This window comes from Poromitra crassiceps, assembly GCF_964638095.1.
Source record: "Poromitra crassiceps genome assembly, chromosome: 10".
Taxonomy (NCBI): domain Eukaryota; kingdom Metazoa; phylum Chordata; class Actinopteri; order Beryciformes; family Melamphaidae; genus Poromitra; species Poromitra crassiceps.
Genome location: NC_139631.1, coordinates 45,141,491 through 45,154,877, shown reverse-complemented (window position 1 = coordinate 45,154,877; position 13,387 = coordinate 45,141,491). Strand labels below are relative to the sequence as shown.

Genomic DNA, 13,387 nt, shown 5'->3' with positions numbered 1-13,387 from the left:
GCCCAATTATACTCTACGTTAAAGACGGAGACGGAGACGGACAGAGCCTTCTCTCCGTACTCTGCGTTCATTTCGTGCTTTTTCTGTCCGTCATCTGAAAGCTTACGGATACGAATGAAACGGAGCAAAACCACACACACACTCATACATTTGACTCTCTACTGCCCACTGATGGATGTATTGCTTAACATGATACCAACGTGAAAGATGCATGGAAGTATGTGGGCAGTGACGATAATAACGTTTGAAACGGATGCATCTATTTACGTAGTATAAATGAGCCATCAGAGGTTCAATTCCCACTGAGGCCACACCAAAAATGTCAGCCTCCATCAGTTTCAGTGATGTTGGTTTGAGACGATAGTTTAGCTGTGGACTTCCTACATTATCATTGAATTTTGAGAGGGGAAGTCAAGGAAAGTGATCAATTCCTTTGGGAAGTTGGGGAATTTCAAGGAATTTTACAATCTAATGTATTTCCCAAATTGTTTCACACGATCATTCCGTTCGTTGGTTTTCAGCCCAACCGGAGTGAAAGCCAGACTGTCAAAAGGTCATGAACAAGCCAGAACGCCGGATCACGTTCAGGTCATGGAAGCTCTCTGGCTTCTGCAACGTGGTGGAAAGTAATGGGTTTGGGCCTGAGGGCTACAGTGGGAACTGTGCCTCTGACTTCACTTTAAGAAGATGAATGTGTTTCACACAGTCATTACGTTAGATGCTTTTCAGTCCAACTGCAGTGGAAAAGCCAGACTAGTAGTGCTCACCCCTTAAAATGATGCAAAAGTCATGACATCAGGAGTCGTATGGCTTTGCAGACCTATCTCCACATTAGCGCTGTGCTAAACCCTAACACACTGGAGATATCTCCACATTAGCGCTGTGCTAAACCCTAACTCACTGGAGAGAGTCTGGCTCAACCTACTATCATTCTGGTGTAGAGCTCAACAGTCACGCGACGTCTCCAGCCCGGGAACCAGCGACCTACTGAATCGTGACCAAAAATAAAAAATAAAGTAAAATTCACTCGCTCCCCCCTCTAACCCTAACCCTCCAACCTGCATTTTATTTTTTGTTTTGCTCCAAGTGAAATGTTTTATGGTGGTCTCTCATGATTCAGTAGGTCGCTGGTTGGTTTGGTTCCAGGCTTAAAGGGACAGCTCACCCTAAAATGCAAAATACATATTTCCCCCCTGACCTATAGTGCTATTTATCCATTTAGATTGTTTTGTGTTAGTTGTCCGGGTTCGGGAGATATCAGCCGTAGAGATTTCTGCCTTCTCTCCAATACAATGGAACTGGATGGCACTCGGCTTGTAGTGCTCAAAGCGCCCAAAAAATACAATTGACCCTTCTCGCGGGGGCCATTTTGTGTCGAAAAGGCAGAATAAACACAGGTGCCAGCAAAACACTAATGAGGGTTTCCAAATTCCAATCATGGAAGTTTTGCTTGCACCTGTGTTTACCCTGTCTTTTCGACACAAAATGCCCCCCGTGAGAAGGGTCTATTGAAAAACTCAACAGCAATGTCTCTTTTCACAAATCATGACCCGCTTACCCAAGGTAATCCACAGACTTGTTGTGGGCAGTTTTATGTAGGAACTATTTTTGACTGAACTGCACCCTAGCTAGCTGCTGCTGTAGCTGCTGCTAGCTAGTGGGTGTAGTTCGGTCGAAAGAAAATAGTTCCTACATGAAACTTCTTAAAACAAGGTCTGTGGATTATCTGTTCTCATCATCTCAATCATCCGTTCTTTAGTTATCAACACTTAGATGTAGGTAGTTTTCACCGAAAACGCCCGTCTGTCTCAGAAAGTCGAGTAAAATGCACTTACCAGCGGAGCGTGAGAGAGATTCACCCCTCACTCAGAGAGCGGACATGTGGGACACACTCATCTTGCCCGGGGGGCAGGTGCTCCCTGGTGCTTGATGTGAGGGCTCAGACACCGGATTACTCATCTACTTCACAGGAGAAGTGATTTGTGTACGTTTACCAGCGTCTGGTGAAAAAAATCCTTCAGTTTTGAGTGACTGTGACGAGTCCGTGTGACAACGCGTTGAGCCCGGGGGGGGAAAAGCTTGTTGCAGCGCTTTGAGGCACCAGGCTGGATGTGTTTTATGGAGCTTCCTCCTGAAGGCAGATTGTTGCTTTTCTTCGCGGGCTGGTTGTTGGGCAACTTTAGGAGTGAAGTAGCACTTCATAATGTGGCCAAGAGCGCCATCTATCGCATGCCGGTGAAAACACGGCCTGACGTGATATTACGCCAATGGCGGGGAATGAGTTAAAGACCAACTTGAATTCACTCTGCCAATATATCTGGACTTGAAAAAGACAAAGCACAGACGTGTCGACCTCGTGTCTTTAGACATCAAAGAAGAAGTGCGTAAATTACCTTCATTTTGTTTTCAGTGTTTTTTTTTGAGTGTAGATGTTTTGTCTGTTTAGACAACCATGAGAAGATTTGGATTAGTGGCACAAAGAGTTAGAGAAGTTATCGGTTTCTGTATCTGCAGCCTTTGCGGACGTCCCTGCTTTCAATCACTTTAATAAGTGAAACCCCCGTACAGTACGGTACACTACAGTACAGTATGTAGGAGCTGGGAAACTGCCCGTGAAGTCCCACAGGTGTCTGGCTATCCCAGCCCCCATCTGTCAGATCCTTTCACACAAAACATGTTTTTCTCTGTGTTTTTCTGTGATTTCAGCTGTTGGGGAAATGTACTCATTTATCTCTTAATGTGGGTCCCAGGTGTCCTCCTCTCTGCCTTTGTGTTGTCTCGTACCGCCGAGGTGAAAAAACTACTCCTCAACTCCCGCAGGTGGCGAGCGGCCCCGACGCACTCTGACAGGCCTGCACAAGAAAACTAAAGTTGAGCTCTGTGTGTGTGGGTGTGTGTGTGGGGGGGCGTGTGTGTGTGTGTGTGTGTGTGTGTGTGAAATGTAGATAGACAGCCCGTCCCAGCTGCTCTGGACTGTTGACCTGTTAAAGTGGGGTGTAGTACTGGAGGGGAGGGGAGAAACCGGGGGAGTAGAAGTCATTCCCTGGTCACGCGGCCCCGACTTCAACGCCCCTGACTGACTGTCTCGAACCCCCCGAACGGCTTGTCTCGAACCCCCGACCGGCTAAACCCAACCCAATCAGAGGCAGAGTAGTGCCGGGTCTTGCTGCAAGAGAGGCAAGGATGCTAAAAAGCAAGGATGAGACAACAACACTTGTTGTCTGTCATAATGGAACTGGAAGTGCTTTATTGGCTACACAGGCACACTTGAAGTTGACATATGCAATGTCTCCTCCTGTTTAATCCAAACCACAGCAGAAATCTCCACTGCATGCTTTGCTCATGGATTTTCTCTGGCGAGTAGCTTGTAGCTTTTGCGGAAGCTACAAGCTACTTGGGTCTTGGGCTGTCTCGAACCCCCCGACCCACTTGTCTCGAACCCCCCGACCCACTTCTCTCGAACCCCCCGACCGGCTTTCTCAAAAAAAACGACCCACTTGTCTGGAACCCCCCCTCACCGACTGTCTCCAATCCCCCCTCACCAACTGTCTCAAACCCCCCTCACCGACTGTCTCCAACCCCCCCTCACCGACTGTCTCGAACCCCCCTTCACCGACTGTCTCGAACCCCCCTCACCGACTGTCTCGAACCCCCCTTCACCGACTGTCTCGAACCTCCCTCACCGACTGTCTCAAACCCCCCTCACCGACTGTCTCCAACCCCCAGACCGCCTGTCTCCAACCCCCCTCACCGACTGTCTCGAACCCCCAGACGCCTGTCTCGAAAGCCTTCCCCCACCTCCCTGACCGCCTGTCTCGAACCTTGCTCCGCTCCTGCTGACAGCTCGTCTCTGGTTCACCCATCGTCTGACATGTCTGAGTTGGATCGTGCGGGAGGGACGAGGCAGCAAAGTTATTATCGTTAACAGAAACTAACAAAATAATGAAAACTAGTTGTAAAAAAACATTTTAACTGAAATAAAAATAAAAACACAAAAAAGACATGTGAAGTGAAGTACAAAGAGTCTGCAACAATTATTCTCATTGTTGATTAATCAAAAACAAATATTAATTTGATAGTGAGATGAAACTCATTAGTTCTCTTCAAGAAATGAACCAAGATGGCAGCAGCCAAAATGCCAAACTGGAGCCTTTAAAACAGGAGTCCACAATCCAATGGACAATCCAACTTTTTCAAGCAAAGAAAAGGGGAAAAAAGAAAAAAGCAATTATGCAATAATCAGCTTGACCCTGCTGTGGCCGTGCCTTTTTTGTATAACTGCGGTAATGCGATAATCGTGGCAGCCCTACTCCGTCCATCTCTTTTTACAGTGTATGTTAACTCATTGAGTGCCAATGACGTCGATCGGCGTCAAAGTAAATAGTAACGTTCAGTGCCAATGACGTCGATCGGCGTCAAATGCGTTTTTTGACGGTGGGACGTGGATCAAAGCCTCAGGCATCTCCTGTACAAATATTGTAGCTATTGAAGGTGTATAACCTATTTTACGGACTCATTAGGTGCGACAGTGCTCTCCAGATTAGAGAAAGGTCAGGAAAACAGCAGGAAAAAGCCCCGTGATGAAAGAGAAACCGCTCATGCTGCAGCCAGAGCCATATAGATCTGGCTCTGGCTGGAGCTGACGTTGGCTGCGAACAGCAGTCAATCCGCGCCCACAACTGAGCCTCTCTGTCTCTGCTGTATAGTTTCTCCACACGATTAGCCGCCAGAAAAGCAGCACCCGACGCCGAAGGGCCAAACCATTCTCAGCAGTCCGGTTTGGCTTTTCCGTGTCGCGCTGGGAGCTGGCGCACAAAAACGGAGCACTCCGAAAATAGACGCTGGGTGCGTGAGGCTGTGTAGTGTGGGGAGGAGTTTGCAGCTGAGGGGGGGGGGAGGGGGGTGGGGCACGCAGGGCACCACACAACTACACCACGTCACTACATCAGAAAATATTAGCTTCAGACTCAGTGAATGTGCTTGAAATGCTTCATTTCACAAAAGGCGGAATATCTCAGCTTCTAATTTGAAATGGAAAATGGTATCAATAAACTTTTTTTTGCTGATGATACAATAGAGTCTCCTCGTTCTTTGTGCGTGTTCGGTGTTTACATAGTAATATCACACAATATTCTGTGGGCCTCGAGAAATCACTGAAAACGCTCTGAAACTCTGGCACTGGGAGCGTCCGTTCTCCAAAAGTGGCTGGCACTCAATGAGTTAAAGGGATAGTTCAGTTTGTTTGAAGTGGGGTCCTATAAGGTACTCGCATACAGTCAGTGTACTGGGTAAAGCGCTCTGGACACATCACATACCGAGATAGGATAACTGCACTCCAGCTGCGGCAGGCTGAGTGTGAAAGGGGCCATGAGCAAAAATGTGAAAATAAATAAATAAAAAGTGCGCCCATACTGCTCACCTGGCATAATCAAAGTCTCCCTGAGATGCCAAGTTGAATTGAAAAGATATCATTTACACCCTGTTTTTAGCTGAAATCTTCACTGCAGCCTCCCTCCAAGAGGTGGTGCTCACCACTTCTTCTTCTTCTTCTTCTTGGAGCAACGTAGCTACAGTGCATATTTCAGCTTTGGATCAATCTAAGAAGATGCCCAGAGCTTTATTCATTTTTATTTAAGACAAAAACAGAATAGATTTTGTCAACCAGATTTACTAATGCTGGTTCTTGTGGAATCCGTATTGATGTGCATACAGAATATTATGGTTATTTAGATGATTCAGAATTCTCTCATATCAAAGTTTCTCCAAAATTCCAGAAAAACATGGTAGAATAGATATTGGGTGTTAATTTGTAAAACAACAACAGAGGAAGCACATGGTGTTTCTGCTGTGACGTGAGTTCTGTTTGGAATGAACTCTGAGACGGGACGCAGCTTTTTCTCCTTCATGTGTTTTCTCGCCGTTTGGAAACGAGGACAGATTCCGTGCGGTCCCACGGTGTATTTGTGGAGATGATGTACTTTAAAACCTAAGAGATGATCGGTTCCTCGTGATGTGATTTCAGCTCTCTGGTGCCCAGTTTGATTATCTGCCTTCAGGATACCTCTGTCATGTGGAGACTCACCAGTAACATCCCATGGCCTATAGAGGACTTTCTGCTGATGTAACCCCCCTCTGGCGGCCATATTGGATGATCAGAGGATGGGAACAGCTGATTGTCTGTCTCAACTGTAGCATGACATAACTCAACTGTAGCATGACATCATTTCCCCCCGGGGATTCTGAACAGAATTGGACAACGGAGTTTGCCAGGAGGTTGTGTTTTCGCCCCCGTCTGTGTCTCTGCTTGTGTCTCTCTGCTTGTGTCTATCTTTGTCTGCAGGATATCTCACAAAGGTATGAAGGGATTTGCACAAACCTTGGTAGAATAGCAGGTCAAGGGCCAACGTAGAACTTTCCACACCCACTTGTAAAAAGTGGGTGTGGTCAAGCGTAAAAAGGCAAATAACTTCCAAACAGATTCACATAACACCCACTAGCCAAAAGGGGGTGTGGTAGTGGGCGTGGCCAATTCCAAAGAGACGCCTAACTTCCAATTGGATTCACGTAACAGCGCAAAACTTTGTAGAAAGGCTGGCGGAGGTGCACTACCGAGTGATCGGATCATGTCATCACTGAGCCATCTGATTGGTCTAGTGTTTAGATGATGTCATCGCTGATCCATCTGATTGGTTCAGTGTTTAGATGATGTCAGCAGGTTAGCTCCCATAGCGTCTGTTCAGCTAACCACTGTCTTGCTACCTCATCACATGTAGTTTTACGAGCTAAAGTTTTTTCCTTGGAGAAACTTCTCTCTCTCAGTATTACCTTGTTCACTAATTGTTTCAGGCTTTGGCCTCAGATTGTCCTTGGCAGCAGCACTAGAGAAAATGTTTAGCGCGTTTGATTTTCTAGTAATTAGCCTTAAAATGGCCTGTAATACTGACCACTAATGGTCCACAGAGAGCTGGGCCTGTGTCAACACACCGCTGTGTGTGTGTGTGTGTGTGTGTGCGTGCGCGTTGATTGAGTAATATGTTAACGAGAGATTGTGTGTTTTGATGTGTGTCTGTGAGTGTGCATTTTTTTGTGGGAAGTTGAGGTGCACAAGCGTGTGAAAATGAAAGCTTTCCGTGTGTGTGTGTGTATGTGTGTGTGTTTTGTGTGTGTGTGTTTATGTGTGTGTGTGTGTGTGTGTGTGTGAGAGAGAGAGAGAGAGTAGATGAGTAGCAATGTGAAAATGTTAGTTTAGCCATCTGGACTCAAAGGGCCAGTAGCTCTGCTCTGTATCAGAGGAGAAGCCAGACGGACGCAGGCAAGTTCCCAAACCCACCATGTCCCCCTGCCTGCAGTCTGGCCGCTGACCCGTCATCTTTTGAAAGCTTTATTTATACAGGGAAAGTGGACGGGGTGGACTCCACAGGTGGTGACTTGAGTCACATGACTTGGATTCATTCGAGTCACAAAATGTGAATTGCTTGGGACTTGGGTTCTGGTGACTTGACTCTGACTTGTACTTTGATGAATTGAAAAAGTCTCTAAAGTCTTGACTTGAGATCTTGTGTTTGTGGAAAATGACTTGGATTGAAAGTGATCAGATTTGTTCCAGCAGACGACTGAATTTAAAATCTGCTTTCTGAATTTGTCTGGAACGATTGGATTTATTGACTGAATATAGAAATCAAACTCATGATGCTGTTACCAAGTTTTTATCCTGTTAAAGCCATATTGCATTGAAAAGTCCAGACATTTAAGATATTAAATCGATACTTCTACAGTTAGACTTGAGACTTGTGCGTCAAGCCTTGAGACTGACTTGGGACTGGAGTGAAGTTGACTTGGTCATACCTCTGGAGCATACGTCACCTCCATACAGTTGGACAGACACATTCACACTGGGAAGAAACTAAAGCCTAATTTATGCTTTGGTCTGGCGACACTTTTGAAACCGTCGCCGACAGAAATGAGGACTTGAGTCGACACTCAAGTGTCGGCGAGCAGTGTCTGCTACCTGGTGAAATGTCTAGTGTCGCTGACTACGTCACATAGTGTCGCGCAGTGTGATTGGCTATATAGACGGCACGCGCGCATGACTTCCTTGTTTTGGTTTTCGCTGAAATGAAATTAATGAACGTGTCCCCGCTATTTTGATCAGCCTGTCCTTGATGTATGACTTCGTGAAAATCACAAAGAACACCGTGACCAATTTCCCAGAGAGAGAGGAGGTGAGTTGTGTGGTTGTGTGTCGTTTATATGCGGCTGCAGCCAAGTACGTTACATCTTGCCTCCGAGGTGGTTTCACTGTGCGTTCCCTCTCTTCTCTCTTGGCTGTCTGTCTGCACTGATAGCGTTCGAGTGTCACGTGACCGTTGACCCGAGGCGAACATTCACTGAAGTATATAAATGCAACACTTTCTTTTTCGTCTGCGACCATGTGCTGTGCGACACTCTCTAATAAGTATAAATTAAGCTTAAGGGTGCTTTCTCACCGGGGACCCGGGACGCTTGTCCCCAAACTGACCCCAGGTGCGGTTGGTCTGATGAGTGTGAACGTTGCCCGAGTGCGGAACAGCGAATGATGGGGGGCCAGGTGATCGTACTCGGGCACACAACGAAAGCAATCGTTCCCAGTGACAAAGCACCCTTATTTGTTATCAACGTAGAAACTAAATAGCCAGATGGAAAAGTAAGCAGGTTTTTTCCCTGTCTGGCCCGTTCCAGTGATTTAGTGTCACCCCGCTGTCAGCCAATAGAAAGAGTGGATTTTAGCATGGAGGATAATTTGGGCAAGTCAGAGAAATACGACTTTATGACTTTATGACAGCTTTATTATTATTCTTTGTTTGTTTTCTTTCTACTCTTCCCTTGTTAGTGTTGGTCTCTGTGAGTCGGCTCTCAGGGTGTTTTTATGAAAATGTGAAACGTTTCATGACAAATTTCTCACCGCTTTTTTCTTTCTTTCTTTTTAGAGCGCTTCCATTACCGGGAAGTCCACACAGTGTGCTGAGCAATAATAGCTTCTTGGCGTCTGCATGCATTCCACCGGATGGGCTCACTTTCAGCGGGTTGAAAATATAATAAATACTTCAATATCGCCAAACTTACTTGATTAATAAGTGGAAACATAACATCCCTATGTGCGATTACCTGTAATTAATTGTACAAAATGCAAAACTTTCACTCTTGCCAGACTTTCTGTATTCGCCCCCCCCCCCCTCTCCGATTTGATTGGTTGACCATCTCACACTACAGGACATCAAGACCTGTGAAAATCACACATTTCAATCAATCAATCAACATTCTGAAAAGTTGTGTGATGCGAACCCAGCACGAGGGAACGAATGTAAGTGATTGGAATGTCCACACCACCAACATGTTTGTGTGTGTGTGTGTGTGTGTAGCGGGAGCAGGAGAACGCCATGAGTCGTCTGAAGAAGCAGCAGGCGGAGCTGGAGGCCATGAGGCTGCGTTACCTAGCAACCGAGGAGAAGGAGGCGGTCCGAACGGACAGACAGGAACTGGACACCATCAGGAACGAACTCAACAGGTGATGATGATGATTATGATGATGATGATGCTACTATGACAATTTTGTCACATTTACTAGAGTTTATTTCTATGGCAATTTAAGCATCCAGCCGCTTCTGTAAAGCCCAGTTTACACCAATGATTCACAACGAAAGTGTTTTAGAGTGTTGCAGGAAAAAGTTAAAGCGTTTTAGAACGTTGCAGGGAAAAGTTCAAGCGTTTTAGAGCGTTGTGGGTAAAATTTAGAGCGTTGCGAGGAAAAGTTAAAGAGCTTTAGAGCCTTGCGGTGAAAAGTTAAAGAGTTTTAGAGCCTTGCGGGAAAAAGTTAAAGTGTTTTAGAGCATTGCGGTGAAAAGTTAAAGAGTTTTAGAGCCTTGCGGGAAAAAGTTAGTGTTTTAGAGCGTTGCGGGGAAAAGTTAAAGTGTTTTAGAGCGTTGCGGGGAAAAGTTAGTGTTTTAGAGCCTTGCGGGAAAAAGTTAAAGTGTTTTAGAGCGGTGCGGGAAAAAGTTAAAGTGTTTTAGAGTGTTGCGGGGAAAAGTTAGTGTTTTAGAGCGTTGTGGGGAAAAGTTAAAGCGTTTTAGAGCGTTGTGGGGAAAAGTTAAAGCGTTTTAGAGCGTTGCGGGGAAAAGTTAAAGCGTTTTAGAGTGTTGTGGGGAAAAGTTAAAGCGTTTTAGAGCGTTGCGGGGAAAAGTTAAAGCGTTTTAGAGCGTTGCGGGGAAAAGTTAAAGCGTTTTAGAGCGTTTTGGGGAAAAGTTACCGTGTTTTAGAGCGTTGTGGGGAAAAGTTAAAGTGTTTTAGAGCGTTGCGGGGAAAAGTTAAAGTGTTTTAGAGCGTTGCGGGGAAAAGTTAAAGCGTTTTAGAGCGTTGCGGGGAAAAGTTAAAGCGTTTTAGAGCGTTGCGGAGAAAAGTTAAAACGTTTTAGAGCGTTGCGGGGAAAAATTAGAGCGTTTTAGAGCGTTGCGGGGAAAAGTTAAAGCGTTTTAGAGTGTTGCGGGGAAAAATTAGAGCGTTTTAGAGCGTTGCGGGGAAAAGTTAAAGCGTTTTAGAGCGTTTTGGGGAAAAGTTACCGTGTTTTAGAGCGTTGTGGGGAAAAGTTAAAGTGTTTTAGAGCGTTGCGGGGAAAAGTTAAAGTGTTTTAGAGCGTTGCGGGGAAAAGTTAAAGCGTTTTAGAGCGCTGCGGGGAAAACTTAAAGTGTTTTAGAGCGCTGTGGGGAAAAGTTAAAGTGTTTTAGAGCGTTGCGGGGAAAAGTTAAAGCGTTTTAGAGCGTTGCGGAGAAAAGTTAAAGCGTTTTAGAGCGTTGCGGGGAAAAGTTAAAACGTTTTAGAGCGTTGCGGGGAAAAATTAGAGCGTTTTAGAGCGTTGCGGGGAAAAGTTAAAGCGTTTTAGAGCGTTGCGGGGAAAACTTAAAGTGTTTTAGAGCGCTGCGGGGAAAAGTTAAAGTGTTTTAGAGCGTTGCGGGGAAAAGTTAAAGCGTTTTAGAGCGTTGCGGAGAAAAGTTAAAACGTTTTAGAGCGTTGCGGGGAAAAATTAGAGCGTTTTAGAGCGTTGCGGGGAAAAGTTAAAGCGTTTTAGAGTGTTGTGGGGAAAAGTTCAAGCGTTTTAGAGCGTTGTGGGGAAAGGTTAAAGTGTTTTAGAGCGTTGCGGGCAAAAGTTAAAGTGTTTTAGAGCGTTGCGGGGAAAAGTTAAAGCGTTTTAGAGCGTTGCGGGGAAAAGTTAAAGCGTTTTAGAGCGTTGCGGGGAAAAGTTAAAGCGTTTTAGAGCGTTGTGGGGAAAAGTTAAAGCGTTTTAGAGCGTTGCGGGGAAAAGTTAGTGTTTTAGAGCGTTGCGGGGAAAAGTTAAAGCGTTTTAGAGCGTTGTGGGGAAAAGTTAAAGCGTTTTAGAGCGTTGCGGGGAAAAGTTAAAGTGTTTTAGAGCGTTGCGGGGAAAAGTTAAAGCGTTTTAGAGCGTTGTGGGGAAAAGTTAAAGCGTTTTAGAGCATTGTGGGGAAAAGTTAAAGCGTTTTAGAGCGTTGCGGGGAAAAGTTAAAGCGTTTTAGAGCGTTGCGGGGAAAAGTTAAAGCGTTTTAGAGCGTTGCGGGGAAAAGTTAAAGCGTTTTAGAGCGTTGCGGGGAAAAGTTAAAGCGTTTTAGAGCATTGCGGAGAAAAGTTAAAGCGTTTTAGAGCGTTGCGGGGAAAAGTTAAAGCGTTTTAGAGCGTTGCGGGGAAAAGTTAAAGCGTTTTAGAGCGTTGCGGGGAAAAGTTAAAGCGTTTTAGAGCATTGCAGAGAAAAGTTAAAGCGTTTTAGAGCGTTGCGGGGAAAAGTTAGAGCGTTTTAGAGCATTGTGGGGAAAAGTTAAAGTGTTTTAGAGCGTTGCGGGGAAAAGTTAAAGCGTTTTAGAGCGTTGCGGGGAAAAGTTAAAGCGTTTTAGAGCGTTGCGGAGAAAAGTTAAAGCGTTTTAGAGCGTTGCGGGGAAAAGTTAGAGCGTTTTAGAGCGTTGCGGGGAAAAGTTAAAGCGTTTTAGAGTGTTGCAGGGAAAAGTGAAAGTTAAAAATCCAGAGAAGTGGACAAGCACTTTTAGTCTTGCGTAGGGTCTGAATCACAAGTCAGCATTTCCGGGTTTTGCCGCACGAAAGGTTGCGACAACCCTCTGATTGGCTGGGCTCAGTGGGGACAACCCTCTGATTGGCTGGGCTGTGAGGTAAGTCTGAATGGCTGGGCTCAGTGGGGACAACCCTCTGATTGGCTGGGCTCAGTGGGCTGTGAGGTAAGTCTGGCTCTCTGCGTGCATCGGTGCATCATTTACAATGTACCGCCCCACGAGTTGCGTCGCGTAAATAAAGAGGTCCGTGGTTGGTCAATTCATATGCCTGTCATGCATTTTGTTTTGGTCTTAGGGGGCGGTCCTTAACCACTTTCCAAGAGTAGTGCCCCAGATCTAGCTGTCTATCTACGGCTGGCTACTGCCAGACTACATTGGTGTGAACTGGTAGGTTTCAGAATGTTGCAGAATCGGCACGTTGCAAGTAGCTGCAGGTTTCAACTCGTCTGGTCACGAATCTTTGGTCTAAATGGCCCTTAAGTGATGTGTGTCTGTCTGTGTTTAGCATGAGACGTCTGTCCGTCCGTTAAAGAATTCCATCAGTCATAGATTTTTTTTTACAAAGGTACAGTCGTGAAAAAGTTTGAAAAGTTGTGTGATTTAATTGTGGAAAAACTGCTGTATAAGCCAACGTCTAAAGTTGAGTGGGCTTTTGGCTTTCATAGACTTTCTCTTATGTGATGTCTTCTCTTACTTCCACAGGCTGAAGCAGCAGGACGACAGATTGGGCCCCGCCTCCTCCCTGTCTGGCCCCGCCCCCGGCCCCGCCCTTAATGAGAGCGCTGACGAGCATCTGAGTCGTCTGCTGGAGGAGAGGGACGCGCTGCTGCGGACCGGAGTTTACACTCACGACGACCGCATCATCTCAGAGCTCAACAGACAGATACAGCAAGCCATGAGCGACAGAGGACATCTCTGACCAACACACACACACAGATACAGCAAGCCATGAGCGACAGAGGACATCTCTGACCCACACACACACACACACACGTCACACTGAACTGCTGTTGCATCACCGTTGAAAAGTGTCTTTGGTTGTTCTGAAACGCTGCTCAAATATCAGTAAAATATCTGTCCAACGGCACGATGTCCCAGAAGCCGACATAGCATGCCACATTACCACCTGTGACCTCACATCCTGTTTGACTACGTATCAGTCTGGACTTCCAGCCATTTCAGTGGGCGGGAGTACTTGCCTTGACGGAAAACTCCTTCTGTGTCGGATCCAGTCGGAAGAACGGCAAAAACGTCTTTTCCGCCGAGAAACTGGTGCTCATACT

At 46.0% G+C, this 13,387-nt stretch overlaps 1 protein-coding gene across 1 annotated transcript in view; it reads left to right on the top strand.

The window, feature by feature from the left end:
• The window catches only part of cep120 (centrosomal protein 120), a 74,703-nt gene extending 61,591 nt beyond the window's left edge, over nt 1-13,112 (top strand). The window contains exons 19-20 of the mRNA XM_083645457.1: nt 9,399-9,544; nt 12,807-13,112. Coding sequence (XP_083501583.1) covers nt 9,399-9,544; nt 12,807-13,023 — 363 coding nt within the window. The 3' untranslated portion in view covers nt 13,024-13,112. The remainder of the gene's footprint in view (nt 1-9,398; nt 9,545-12,806) is intronic.
• Nucleotides 13,113-13,387: the final 275 nt, after the last annotated feature.